At 44.2% G+C, this 13,352-nt stretch overlaps 1 protein-coding gene across 1 annotated transcript in view; it reads right to left on the bottom strand.

Moving 5' to 3' along the window:
* Positions 1-3,764: 3,764 nt before the first annotated feature.
* The window catches only part of gtf2e1 (general transcription factor IIE, polypeptide 1, alpha), a 46,172-nt gene continuing 36,584 nt past the window's right edge, over positions 3,765-13,352 (bottom strand). The window contains exons 3-5 of the mRNA XM_084161659.1: positions 12,305-12,506; positions 11,572-11,816; positions 3,765-5,621 (exon numbers count right to left, since the gene is read on the bottom strand). Of these exons, the coding sequence (XP_084017785.1) occupies positions 5,152-5,621; positions 11,572-11,816; positions 12,305-12,506 (917 nt within the window). The 3' untranslated portion in view covers positions 3,765-5,151. The remainder of the gene's footprint in view (positions 5,622-11,571; positions 11,817-12,304; positions 12,507-13,352) is intronic.

Genomic DNA, 13,352 nt, shown 5'->3' with positions numbered 1-13,352 from the left:
ACACAATGCATCAAAGCCAACACTAAACTTCCTCAGGACATTCAGAGAACTTCATCATTGACTATTTCAATATGTATGCTTGTCTTCTGTTGCCATATAGCCTAATGACATGTCATAAAGTATGAACGTTTTGTGACAGTGCAAAGCACATAAACAAACCACTATTGCATCTTGGCTCAGTACTTGAGAATTGACTAATTCAATCTCCACTAACTGACTGACAAGCCGATCTGCAGTGCAACCAATCTTCAGCGTCCCATGGGGTTGAGACACTGTTAGATCTTACCAGTCCACAGTACTTACCAGGCTGACGAGCTATAAGGAGAAGATGGAGGGCAAGGAGGCAGACAGTTAGGCATGCACAGACAGACAGACAGACAGGCACAGACAGGGTAGGTCATTAATCTTCTTCCAGACCCGTTTATCAGATAAATGACAACAGTGGGGGAAAAAAGTATTTAGTCAGCCACCAATTGTGCAAGTTCTCCCACTTAAAAAGATGAGAGAGGTCTGTAATTTTCATCATAGGTACACGTCAACTTTGACAGACAAAATGAGAAGAAAAAAATCCAGAAAATCACATTGTAGGATTTTTAATGAATTTATTTGAAAATTATGGTGGAAAATAAGTATTTGGTCAATAACAAAAGTTTCTCAATACTTTGTTATATACCCTTTGTTGGCAATGACACAGGTCAAACGTTTTCTGTAAGTCTTCACAAGGTTTTCACACACTGTTGCTGGTATTTTGGCCCATTCCTCCATGCAGATCTCCTCTAGAGCAGTGATGTTTTGGGGCTGTCGCTGGGCAACACAGACTTTCAACTCCCTCCAAAGATTTTCTATGGGGTTGAGATCTGGAGACTGGCTAGGCCACTCCAGGACCTTGAAATGCTTCTTACGAAGCCACTCCTTCGTTGCCCGGGCGGTGTGTTTGGGATCATTGTCATGCTGAAAGACCCAGCCACGTTTCATCTTCAATGCCCTTGCTGATGGAAGGAGGTTTTCACTCAAAATCTCACGATACATGGCCCCATTCATTCTTCCCTTTACACGGATCAGTCGTCCTGTTCCCTTTGCAGAAAAACAGCCCCAAAGCATGATGTTTCCACCCCCATGCTTCACAGTAGGTATGGTGTTCTTTGGATGCAACTCAGCATTCTTTGTCCTCCAAACACGACGAGTTGAGTTTTTTTTTTTTTTGGTTTCATCTGACCATATGACCATATGGTTCTGGGATTTTTGCTCACCGTTCTTGTGATCATTTTGACCCCACGGGGTGAGATCTTGCGTGGAGCCCCAGATCGAGGGAGATTATCAGTGGTCTTGTATGTCTTCCATTTCCTAATAATTGCTCCCACAGTTGATTTCTTCAAACTAAGCTGCTTACCTATTGCAGATTCAGTCTTCCCAGCCTGGTGCAGGTCTACAATTTTGTTTCTGGTGTCCTTTGACAGCTCTTTGGTCTTGGCCATAGTGGAGTTTGGAGTGTGACTGTTTGAGGTTGTGGACAGGTGTCTTTTATACTGATAACAAGTTCAAACAGGTGCCATTAATACAGGTAACAAGTGGAGGACAGAGGAGCCTCTTAAAGAAGAAGTTACAGGTCTGTGAGAGCCAGAAATCTTGCTTGTTTGTAGGTGACCAAATACTTATTTTCCACCATAATTTGCAAATAAATTCATAAAAAATCCTACAATGTGATTTTCTGGATTATTTTTTCTCAATTTGTCTGTCATAGTTGACGTGTACCTATGATGAAAATTACAGACCTCTCTCATCTTTTTAAGTGGGAGAACTTGCACAATTGGTGGCTGACTAAATAATTTTTTTCTCCCACTGTATCTATGTAATCTGCAGGTTAGCGTTATTCGTCATTAATCTTGTTCTGGAGTGGTCACTAGCTGGCACAGCCACAGAGTCATAAAATCTGATTTTAAACCTAACCACACTGCTAACCCTAATGCCTAACCCTAACCTTAAATTAAGGCCAAAAAGCTATTTATTATTTAACAATATAGCCCTAACGGGAAATCACTCAGTTCTGCCTCCAGGACAAGACTCATGACTATAAACGTCAACCTGCATGTAATCTCCCCTGGCATCCATCCTGAGCATCAATCATTACGAACCACACCAGAGACACTCTAACCCCCCCCCCCCCCCCCCCCACAACCCCATGAGCTTCCTCCCCAGTCAGCCAGGGGTGCCAACCTTAATCCCTTACCTGTTCAATAATTCCCTCTCTACTGCACCAACAGGGACCCCCAGCTCCAGTCCCCACAATACACTGGGATGTGGCAGATCTGAGAAGAGACCCTGTAAGGGGCTGGTTTGCCCCTCAACCCACCTGCCTCCACGGCAGCCACCCTCCCCACCCCACCCCCCTCCATGACAGATCAATGGTCTGTGTATGGCTATGCCGTTGGTTTTAATTGAGACTTCCAAAGGGCTGCATGGAGGCCAGGTGAGTTTAATGAGCTAGGGGTCGTGTTTCATCCTGACCTTTGAGGCGGTGCACTGCAGGTGGCCATCCTCTCATCTCCCTCTTTACCCAGAGGCCTCTCTACTGTAGGTTTATGTAAAAAGTCAACAGTATGGTATGGCACTGTTGCGTTAAAATACATTCATCCCTAGACCTACACACTCTGCACTTCTGAAGATCTGAGAAGATTAGATACATACATTCCTGTAGGTAAGGTTGATCTTAACAGTTCAAAGGACAAACAGGTGAACAGGTTGTTGTTTCTAGTTGTCACTAGTTTGCGTTGCCTTATGTAAGGAAGCATGTTGTTTTCCTTCACACACGTTGTTTGTTTGCTGTTGTATTTGTGCTGTTACCAGTGTCTTCTGTCTGTGTTGTCTGTTTTGTCTTACATTGGTTGGTTTGTTTGTTTTTATCCCTGCCCCTGTCCCTACAGGCCTTTTGCCAGGCCGGCATTGTAAATAAGAATTAGTTCTTAATTGAGTAGCCTGGTTAAATAAAGGTTAAATAAATAAATAAATATATTGTGGCTGAGTGGAACATCTTGTTTGTGGAGACAGTGTTGCTTAGACTTGCTGGAGATTGTGAATAATGCTCAGGGCCCGTATTCACAAACCGTCTCAGAGTAGGAATATTGATCTAGGATTAGGTTCCCCCTCTTCGTCAACTGATCCTAGATCAGCACTCCTACTCTTTATGAATACAGGCCTAGAGCTAGTGGGTACAGTATATCTAGATGAGACATATTTCACCAAAGCATTTCAGGAGTTAGCATGAGCAATTAGCAGCATGACTAAGAGAATGTGTCTTTAAATAGCTTCCTCTCCTGGCCTGCTTCAGGACCACAGATCTGACAGGATAGGACAGGTTAAAGCTACACTGCTATATGATGGAAGCCCCACATAGACAGCCCCTGAGAAGCTAAGCTTGTTTTTCTACTCATTTTAATTGGCCTGAAGATGCAAGGGAAGCGTAGTGTGTGTGTGTGTGTGTGTGTGTGTGTCTCTTCGCTAGTCCTCTGGGGTAGCACTTCACCTTGTCCAAACTCCACTGTCGACATCTGAACTGGCAGCTTCTCCCTAAGCCATTTGGCCAGGTTCTCGACAGCCCCATAAGCAAGCTCACTTTTTTTTTTTAAACTGAAGAGAAACTACTCTTGGTTGATGAGGTAGCAGCAATGTCTCTATGAGGATAAATAAGAAGACAACCAAACCTGTAAAGTAGTGGAATGTATCCAAGCAAGATCAATGGACCAATATTGACAAATAAATACTTAACTGAAATCATCAAAAGTATCATCTGCTTTAATGCTGTACCTTTACAAATCAATTAACTCAAAACGTTAGGCAAATGGCTCTTCATTGACAGGCTCAACTAAAGATGTGGTGGAGCCTAGTGGTGGGGAGGTGGTACAACTCAAAAGGGCAAAGGCCAAAACCATAGTACAGAAGAGCAAAGAGAAATAAATGTATAACATAGTAAACATTCCATGTTCAGCCAAAAAATGAAAATTAGATACTCTTGGCCCCTTTGCCAGTATACAATTAAATACCCTCTCTTAAAAAACCCCATTAACTACCATTATTTTATTCTCAATCTCTTCACACAGTATATGGTAGTTCTTCCCTAACAGGTAAATACTGCACTGTAAAAAAAAAAGACAAGGTGAAAAATTCATCAGAAGCAGAGAGTTGAAGGTTGGAGTGGTACTGTGTCTCACACAGCGACAGAGACACCGTCATATACGGTCACATTGCGGAGGGAAAAAGCCACATGCTCTGCAAATGTCATCCCCACGCCACCGCTAAAGGCCTCACTTCGGGGGGTGCCTCCACGTTTGAGCAGGTCACACCACCCCGGGGGTTACCGCGGTAACATCAAAGCCGGTATTATTCGCTCCAGAGATGTCTCTTTCCCTGTGGAGGGAGACCCCCCCCCCCCCCCCCCCGTCAGATAAAAAAAAAAAAGAAGGAGCTTGTGTGTGTGGGTAAAGGGAAAAGAGAGCGGGATGAGGAGAGGAGAAATGAATAATGAACAGCTCGCCCTGCCCTGAGAACAGTGAAGAATTCACGGAGTGTGGAGATCGAGAGTGCCATAAGGCTGGAGCACAGGGAGAGAAAGGAGCGGTGTGGTCTACTCTGGTCTAATGAACTGGTTGGCAACTGTGTGTGTGTGTGTGTGTGTGTGTGTGTGTGTGTGTGTGTGTGTGTGTGTGTGTGTGTGTGTGTGCGCATGTGACTGCATGTGACTGTTTTCTGGACAGGTTCCCAGATCTTCAACTCTGTTCCTGTTTAGTAATGGGTACTGGAGGTACAGACAGGATGAGAGGGGAGGCAGTGTGTGCGTCTTCACTAGGTATCATGCTGTGGTTATAGAGCAACTCTAGAGTAGTGTGTTGTAACGTTCAGCTACTGTAATACTGAGAGGAAACACTGACTGGTTGAGCTGAGTCTGAGTGAGTGGCCAGACTAACACACCACTAATACAACTGTCATGGCAATAGGCAGTCTGGTCTCTAGAACAGAGAACGGAATAACTGATTGGAACTAGAGTGACATCTTCTATTCCTCTTGGAGGGAAGAAGAGAAGAGGGTGGAAGGAGACCAGAGAGAAAGAGAGATCCATGTAGAGCGAGGCCGTGTACGTGAGTGTCTGTGTGTTTTCAGTTAGAAGTACATTTCCTGGAAGATATTCTGTCCCATCTCGATGTAGGCCTCTTTCTCTTGAGAGCTCATCTTCTCCACTAGCTCTGGTCTCTGGCTCACCTCCCGATAGGAGAATGACCTACCCCCCACCATTACCATGGGCTCATCCTCCCCCACCTCCTCAAACTCTTCATCATCATCCTCCTCCTCCATCTCCATACCCGTCGGCCGCCGCTGGGCTGCAGCCACAGGGGGCGGAGCCATGGGAGAGTCCTCGTCTGATTCGCTGGTGTCGCTCTCCGAGTCGCTGCCCTTGGCTGCTGATGAGGAGATGAGCGCCCTGGCTGCCGCTACGGCTCCGCCTCCTGCCGGGCCGGCGCCGCTCCTCTTCTCGTGGATGAGCAGGGCGCGCATCACTTCTTCGTTCTCGTCTGATTGGCCGCCGCCGAGCCCGGCCACGCCCATCTGGGCTCCTGCCGCGTCGTCTCCGGCTGCAGAGAGAAGATCAAATGTCAATTAGAAACATCTTATAATAAAACATTATAATAACAACAACAACAACAATACATACGGCTATAGGAATAAAAGTGAAACTCTGCAAGTAAACTAAAAGACTAGATGTGCAAATTCATCACGGAGATTAAATCTCTTCTATTAAAGTGACTAGGTCCAATAGTCTCGGAGGTCATTCCAAAGACAAACATCTCCAATAAAGAACTGAAAGGTCATGAATCAGACAGGGTTTTATTAAAGGGATAGTGCAAGATTTTATCTATCTACTTCCCCAGAGTCAGATGAACTCATGAATACCATTTGTATGTATCTGCATCCAGTATGAAGGAAGTTACAGAGGTAGATTCGCGAGCCAATGAAAATGGTATCCATGAGATCTGACTCTGGGTAAGTAGATAAAGGGCTTCATTGCCAAAATCTCGCACTATCCCTTTAATGAGCAGTCTAACCTCAGCCACACACAAATCAGCCTACTGATTACTCCCATTCAGACATTAGGGCTTAGCTTTAGTGGGAGATGGTAAAAGATGTAGAACCTGACGTCTTAAGGCCTTAACTGAGGATATGGAGCGATTTTAGTGCCAACAGAAATTGTATTTGAATTCCATAATTTTGAATTTGTATTAGTATATTGAATTTGATTAAATATTTTTTTATTTGTAATGCACAAATTGTATCATTGAATTCATAAATCAAATTTGTATTTCATGATTTGAAACTGAATTGAATGAATTTTGCATTCAGTTTTAAAAATACATTACAAAGTTCAATATGTACACTACCAGTCAAAAGTTTGGACACGCCTACTCATTCAAGGGTTTTTCTTTATTTGTACTAGTTTTTACATTGTAGAATAATAGTGAAGACATCAAAACAATAAAATAACACATATGGAATCATGTAGTAACCAAAAACCAAAAAAGTGTTAAACAAATCAAAACATTTTATATTGGAGATTCTTCAAATAGCTACCCTTTGCCTTGATGACAGCTTTGCACACTCTTGGCATTCTCTCAACTAGCTTCATGAGGTAGTCACCTGGAATGCATTTCAATTAACAGGTGTGCCTTCTTAAAAGTTAATTTGTAGAATTTCTTTCCTTCTTAATGCGTTTCAGCCAATCAGTTGTGTTGTGACAAGGTAGGGGGGTATACAGAAGATGGCCCTATTTGGTAAAAGACCAAGTCCATATTATGGCATGAACAGCTCAAATAAGCAAAGAGAAACAGTCCATCATTACTTTGAAAGTTTCTTCAAGTGCAGTCGCAAAAACCATCAAGCGCTATGATGAAACTGGCTCTTATGAGGACCGCCACAAGAATGGAAGACGCAGAGTTACCGCTGCTGCAAAGGATAAGTTCATTAGAGTTACCAGCCTCAGAAATTTCAGCCCAAATAAATGCTTCACAGAGATCAAGTAACAGACATCTCAACATCAACTGTACCGAGGAGACTGTGTTAATCAGGCCTTCATGGTCGAATTGCTGCAAAGAAACCACTACTAAAGGACACCAATGATAAGAACAACTTGCTTGGGCCAAGAAACATGAGCAATGGACTTTAGACTGGTGGAAATGTGTCCTTTGGTCTGGAGTCCAAATTGGAGATCTTTGAGACGCGGTGTGGGAGAACGGATGATCTCCACATGTGTATTTCCCACGTAAAGCATGGAGGAGGAGGTGTTATGGTGTGGGGGTGCTTTGCTGGTGACACTGTCTGTGATTTATTTAGAATTCAAGGCACAATTAACATGGCTACCACAGTATTCTGCAGCGATACGCCATCCCATCTGTTTTGGGCTTAGTGGGACTATCATTTGTTTTTCAACAGGACAATGACCCAACACACCTCCAGGCTGTGTAAGGGCTATTTTACCAAGAAGGACAGTGATGGAGTGCTACATCAGATGACCTGGCCTCCACAATCACAAGACCTCAACCTAATTGAGATGGTTTGGGATGAGTCGGACCGCAGAGTGAAGGAAAAGCAGCCAACAAGTGCTCAGCATATCTGGGAACTCCTTCCACCTGGAAAAGCATTCCAGGTGAAGCTGGTTGAGAGAATGCCAAGAGTGTGCAAAGCTGTCATCAAGGCAAAGGGTGGCTATTTGAAGAATATCAAATATAGGTTACTACATGATTCCATATGTTTTATTTCATAGTTTTGATGTCTTCACTATTATTCTACAATGTAGAAAATAGCAAACATAAAGAAAAACCCTTGAATGAGTTGGTGTGTCCAAACTTCTGACTCGTACTGTATATACAGTGGGGAAAAAAGTATTTAGTCAGCCACCAATTGTGCAAGTTCTCCCACTTAAAAAGATGAGAGGCCTGTAATTTTCATCATAGGTACACGTCAACTATGACAGACAAATTGAGAAAAAATAATCCAGAAAATCACATTGTATGATGATCACAAATGATCACAAGAACGGTGAGCAAAAATCCCATAACCACACGGGGGGACCTAGTGAATGACCTGCAGAGAGCTGGGACCAAAGTAACAAAGCCTACCATCAGTAACACACTACGCCGCCAGGGACTCAAATCCTGCAGTGCCAGACGTGTCCCCCTGCTTAAGCCAGTACATGTCCAGGCCCGTCTGAAGTTTGCTAGAGTGCATTTGGATGATCCAGAAGAGGATTGGGAGAATGTCATATGGTCAGATGAAACAAAAATATAACTTTGGTAAAAACTCAACTCGTCGTGTTTGGAGGACAAAGAATGCTGAGTTGCATCCAAAGAACACCATACCTACTGTGAAGCATGGGGGTGGAAACATCATGCTTTGGGGCTGTTTTTCTGCAAAGGGACCAGGACGACTGATCCGTGTAAAGGAAAGAATGAATGGGGCCATGTATCGTGAGATTTTGAGTGAAAACCTCCTTCCATCAGCAAGGGCATTGAAGATGAAACATGGCTGGGTCTTTCAGCATGACAATGATCCCAAACACACCGCCCGGGCAACGAAGGAGTGGCTTCGTAAGAAGCATTTCAAGGTCCTGGAGTGGCCTAGCCAGTCTCCAGATCTCAACCCCATAGAAAATCTTTGGAGGGAGTTGAAAGTCCGTGTTGCCCAGCGACAGCCCCAAAACATCACTGCTCTAGAGGAGATCTGCATGGAGGAATGGGCCAAAATACCAGCAACAGTGTGTGAAAACCTTGTGAAGACTTACAGAAAACGTTTGACCTGTGTCATTGCCAACAAAGGGTATATAACAAAGTATTGAGTAACTTTTGTTATTGACCAAATACTTGTTTTCCACCATAATTTGCAAATAAATTCATTAAAAATCCTACAATGTGATTTTCTGAAAAAAAAAATCTCATTTTGTCTGTCAGAGTTGACGTGTACCTATGATGGAAATTACAGATCTCTCTCATCTTTTTAAGTGGGAGAACTTGCACAATTGGTGGCTGACTAAATACTTTTTTCCCCCACTGTATTCAGTTTCAATATGGTAGATATTGCATTCATTGTCTGTGTATCATGTTACCAAACCATAATTTCAAGTTTATTAAAGTTTAATATATTCAGCTTCTCAGATGTATTCAGATTCAGTTCTCAAACTCAGTTCTCTAAATTCACATTCAAAACCAGAGACAACATCCTGGTACTTTGCCAGCCAGGAAAGGTAGAGGAGAACAGATAGAACAGCTCTAGCATTTGAACCGTTTTGGCTATAAGCCATTCTTGAAAGCTAAGACTCTCTGGAGCATGGATGTGCCTTCTGTTCCCCTCTTTGATGATCACAAGCTGTGTTAGAAGGGAGTGGCACAAATACCAAAATTAGTTGAATAGCCATGTCATAGCCCTTCTAAGGATAGCCTTTCCACTCCCTATTTATTCTTGCTCTTGTGACTGACTGGGTTCAAACCAGGTCTCCTGCATGTCACAAGACTGTGTTAGCCCACTTAGATAATGCCTATAGGGATACGCTTTCCCCGATTCAGCTCATATTGAGACTCGAACTCAGGACTTCTGCCTCGAAAACACACGTGACCGCCCTCCTGAAGCATTCCAACCCATCGTGCTATAAAAAAAAAAACCTTCTTCAATTGCGCAAGGGGCCACACTTCAGGCTGAGGAGTGAGTTTTACATTTCCCCATCTGCTACAATAATACAAGTCTTCAAGATCCAGCAGTTACTCGCATGGTTTGGTGATCCATGCTTATGTGATGAGAACCTTGCTTGAGACCTGTGATGTGTTAGTTTGACATGTGTTCGTCTTTTTGAGACATAGTCTAGTTTTAAGCAGGGGCGGACTGGTTATCTGGGCAAATGCCCATCCATTATTTGTAACTTAGGTTTCTTGCGCAAAATTATCATTCTCTGGCTAATACTGGGGGCCTCAAGGAAAATAATGGGCCAGTGTGGGGGCCTGGAGGAAAAGAAGGGGCCAGTGTGGGGGGCCTGGAGGAAAAGAAGGGGCCAGTGTGGGGGGCCTGGAGGAAAAGAAGGGGCCAGTGTGGGGGCCTCAGGGAAAAGAATGGCCCGGTGTGTTAGAAATGCCAGGGCCGATTTTCGGTCGCAGTCCACCCCTGGTTTCAAGTCTCCGGCAAGGGTAGTCATTATAAGGTTAATGTGACTGACTGGGTTAAGACTGTGTTAGCATGTTGAGCTAAAGCCTAGGCATTGGTCCTGTGTCTTGGATGGGTCTCTTCAAGGATGAGGTCAAAGGGGAGTAAAGTGTAACACAGGTGGTTCGGTGACCACGCTCGTTTGAGAGTAACTTGTCTGAGACCTGAAAAGTTGCATTGTCTGGTGCACAAGAAACCAGGGTTAGAACACCATCAGTTAAACTAACACGTCTTCAGCCAAGGTTGCGCGTCACATAACCTCGCTACCGGCCTGATCCCGCGAGCTTACATGAATGGTTCGCTACAAGCGGTAATCAGTCATGTAATTACGAGGCTACTCATCACATGGATGGATCACCAAACCACCTCAGTTGCACTCTAACGTTTTTTTGTGACACTCCCTTCTAACGCGGCCTGTGATCATCATAGAGGGGAATAGAAGGCACATCCATGCTCCAGAGAGTCTTAGCTTTCATACTAGCTCATAGCCAAATTGGTTCAAACGCAAGAGCCAAATTAATTGGAAGAAAATAAATTCAACATGCCACATTGGCTTCAGAAACCGTTCTCCTCTATCTTTCCTGGCTGGCAAAGTACCAGGATGTTGTCTCTGGTTTTTAATGTACATTTAATGCATCGGAGAAGTTGAATATATGAAACTTTGATAAACTTGGCAATGAATGAAATATCTACCATATTGTAACTGTATATATAAATATTGAATTTGAATTTAAAACTGAATGCAATATTCATTCGATTCATTTTCAAATCATGAAATACAAGTTTGATTTATGAATTCAATGATTTACATTTGTGCATTACAAATTCAAAAATATTAAATTCAATATCCTAATACAAATTCAAAATTATGGAATTAAAATAGTGTTGGCACTGAAATCGCTGAGGAAAGCCTACTCCAGCACTGGCTATGTAGTAGCTAGCTATGCTGAGTGGACAGTATGAGAGAGAGAGAGACAGTGAGAGAGAGAGACAGTGAGAGAGACAGAGAGAGAGAGAGAGAGAGACAGTGAGAGTGTGAGAGAGACAGAGAGAGTGTGAGAGAGAGAGTGAGAGAGAGAGTGAGAGAGTGAGAGAGAGTGAGAGAGAGAGTGAGAGAGAGAGAGAGAGAGAGAGAGAGAGAGAGAGAGAGAGAGAGAGTGAGAGAGAGAGTGAGAGAGAGAGTGAGAGAGAGAGAGAGACAGAGAGAGTGAGTGTGAGAGAGAGACAGAGAGAGAGAGAGAGAGTGTGAGAGAGAGACAGAGAGAGAGAGAGAGTGTGAGAGAGAGACAGTGAGAGTGAGAGAGAGAGAGCGAGAGAGAAAAACAGCAGTACTTAGTAACTCACAGTTCTTGAGTGGGTCTGGCTCGCTGTATGTTCCTCCATGCACAGTGCTCTCTGTCAGCCACACGGGTCTCTCCCTAGGTGCCTTGCCCTCGCTGGCCTGCCTGCGCTGCTGCTCCCCCTGCTCCCCCATGCTGATCTCCACGTTCTGGGTGTACAGGTCGGCGTACGACGAGCTCTTGGTGGACCAGGCCTCCCGGTGGGGACCGCCAGCTGCTGCACCCGCCGCCGCTGCTGCACGGTCCCGACTACAGGGCGGGACGGAGAGGAGAGAGAGATAAGTTAGCAATGTAGCTTACAGTGTGATATGTGAACGTGAAGACAGAGCAGTAAACTATATTACATTCCACTAATGACAACAGACACAAGGGCTCAATCTGTGAATATGTCACTGTTTACAGGTTAAGCAGAGCTGTTACAGCACAGTTTACAGGAGAGCCATATATTTAGAAAGTTAGGCCAACTTTTTGAATTTTAAATATCGTGCTAATTCTAGACATTCAGTTACATAGCATTGTTTAAATATTCCCCATGTAATGTTAATGGGGCGGTAACATGGCTGCTATAGAATTTTGTGGTGTCATGTAAATGCATGATGATGCAGAAACCTCAATGTCCTAACTCTCTAAATATAATGCTCTGGTGTACAGGACTAGCTGAGCGGTGACAGGAACAATTTACAGTGGGACTCATAAACGTGAACACTGATTGGAAGTGAAGGGGGGGTGGGGCCGACCTCTGTTTGAGGGCGGGGATCTCGGCGGGCTCTGGTTCCAGCAGGTCGTTTGATAGGTGGACGTCCTCTGTCTCGCGCAGTAGCACATATATGGGCTCGATCTGTTCGTTGAAACGGGCCACCAGGGTCCTGGCGTCCTTCTTGGGCACCGCAGACTCATCCTCCTCTACCTCCGTCTGACAGAACGTACAACGAAATGTCCCTGAGAGGGGGAGGGAGGAGGGTGGACAGAGAGAGCGAGAGATAGGGAGGAGAGGGGGTGGGGGGTGGAGAGAGGGAGAGAGAGCGCAGCGTGAGTTTTAGGTCTCCAGGGCAGGTGCTGGCGCAGTTTAAGGCTTGCATTAACATGGTAGATGAATAATGCATGGCGGCGGTGGTGGTGTAGCTCCAGAGGACAGATAAAACCTGGAATGTGCATTTCTCTCGCTCTCTCCCTCCCTCTTTCTGACTTCACATCCCCCACGCCCCCACCATGGAAAAACAATCTACACACAACTACCCAGGCTCCATCCTCCAGGCAAGGCAGCCTAGGGTAGGTAAGTAGGTATCGAACGCCGTTATGGTCAGTACTCGTCTTGTTATCTGACGCGTCAAATAAGACTAATTGACCAATCTGGACTTGAATAGGACTTAATAATTGAACACATACATTATTTTTTAACGTAGTGATTACACTACCACTCGTAATTCATATGTCACAGAGATTTCACTGGTATGTATGCTAGTATGATGCTGGTAAAGTTGGAGGGGTTACACCAGGGGTGTCAAACTCATTTTAGCTCAGGGGCCACATGGAGGAAAATCTATTCCCAAGTGGGCCGGACCGGAAAAATCATGGTATATATAACTTAAAAACAACAACTTCAGATTGTTTTCTTTGTTTTAATATGATCAACATACAACATAAAGCTGGAGCCTGAGGACAGTGTGTCCAAAATAGTACAAGCACAACATCACTATTAATCATAAAACACGTCAAGTTTATTTGAAAATTCTAAAGAAAAAGAACACACAAACACACAATGCCTCAGTGATTAACAGAACTGTT

Source organism: Coregonus lavaretus, assembly GCF_964263955.1.
Source record: "Coregonus lavaretus genome assembly, chromosome: 5".
Classification (NCBI taxonomy): domain Eukaryota; kingdom Metazoa; phylum Chordata; class Actinopteri; order Salmoniformes; family Salmonidae; genus Coregonus; species Coregonus lavaretus.
The sequence above is the reverse complement of the archived record's forward strand: the minus strand, read 5'-3'. Positions and strand labels throughout refer to the sequence as shown.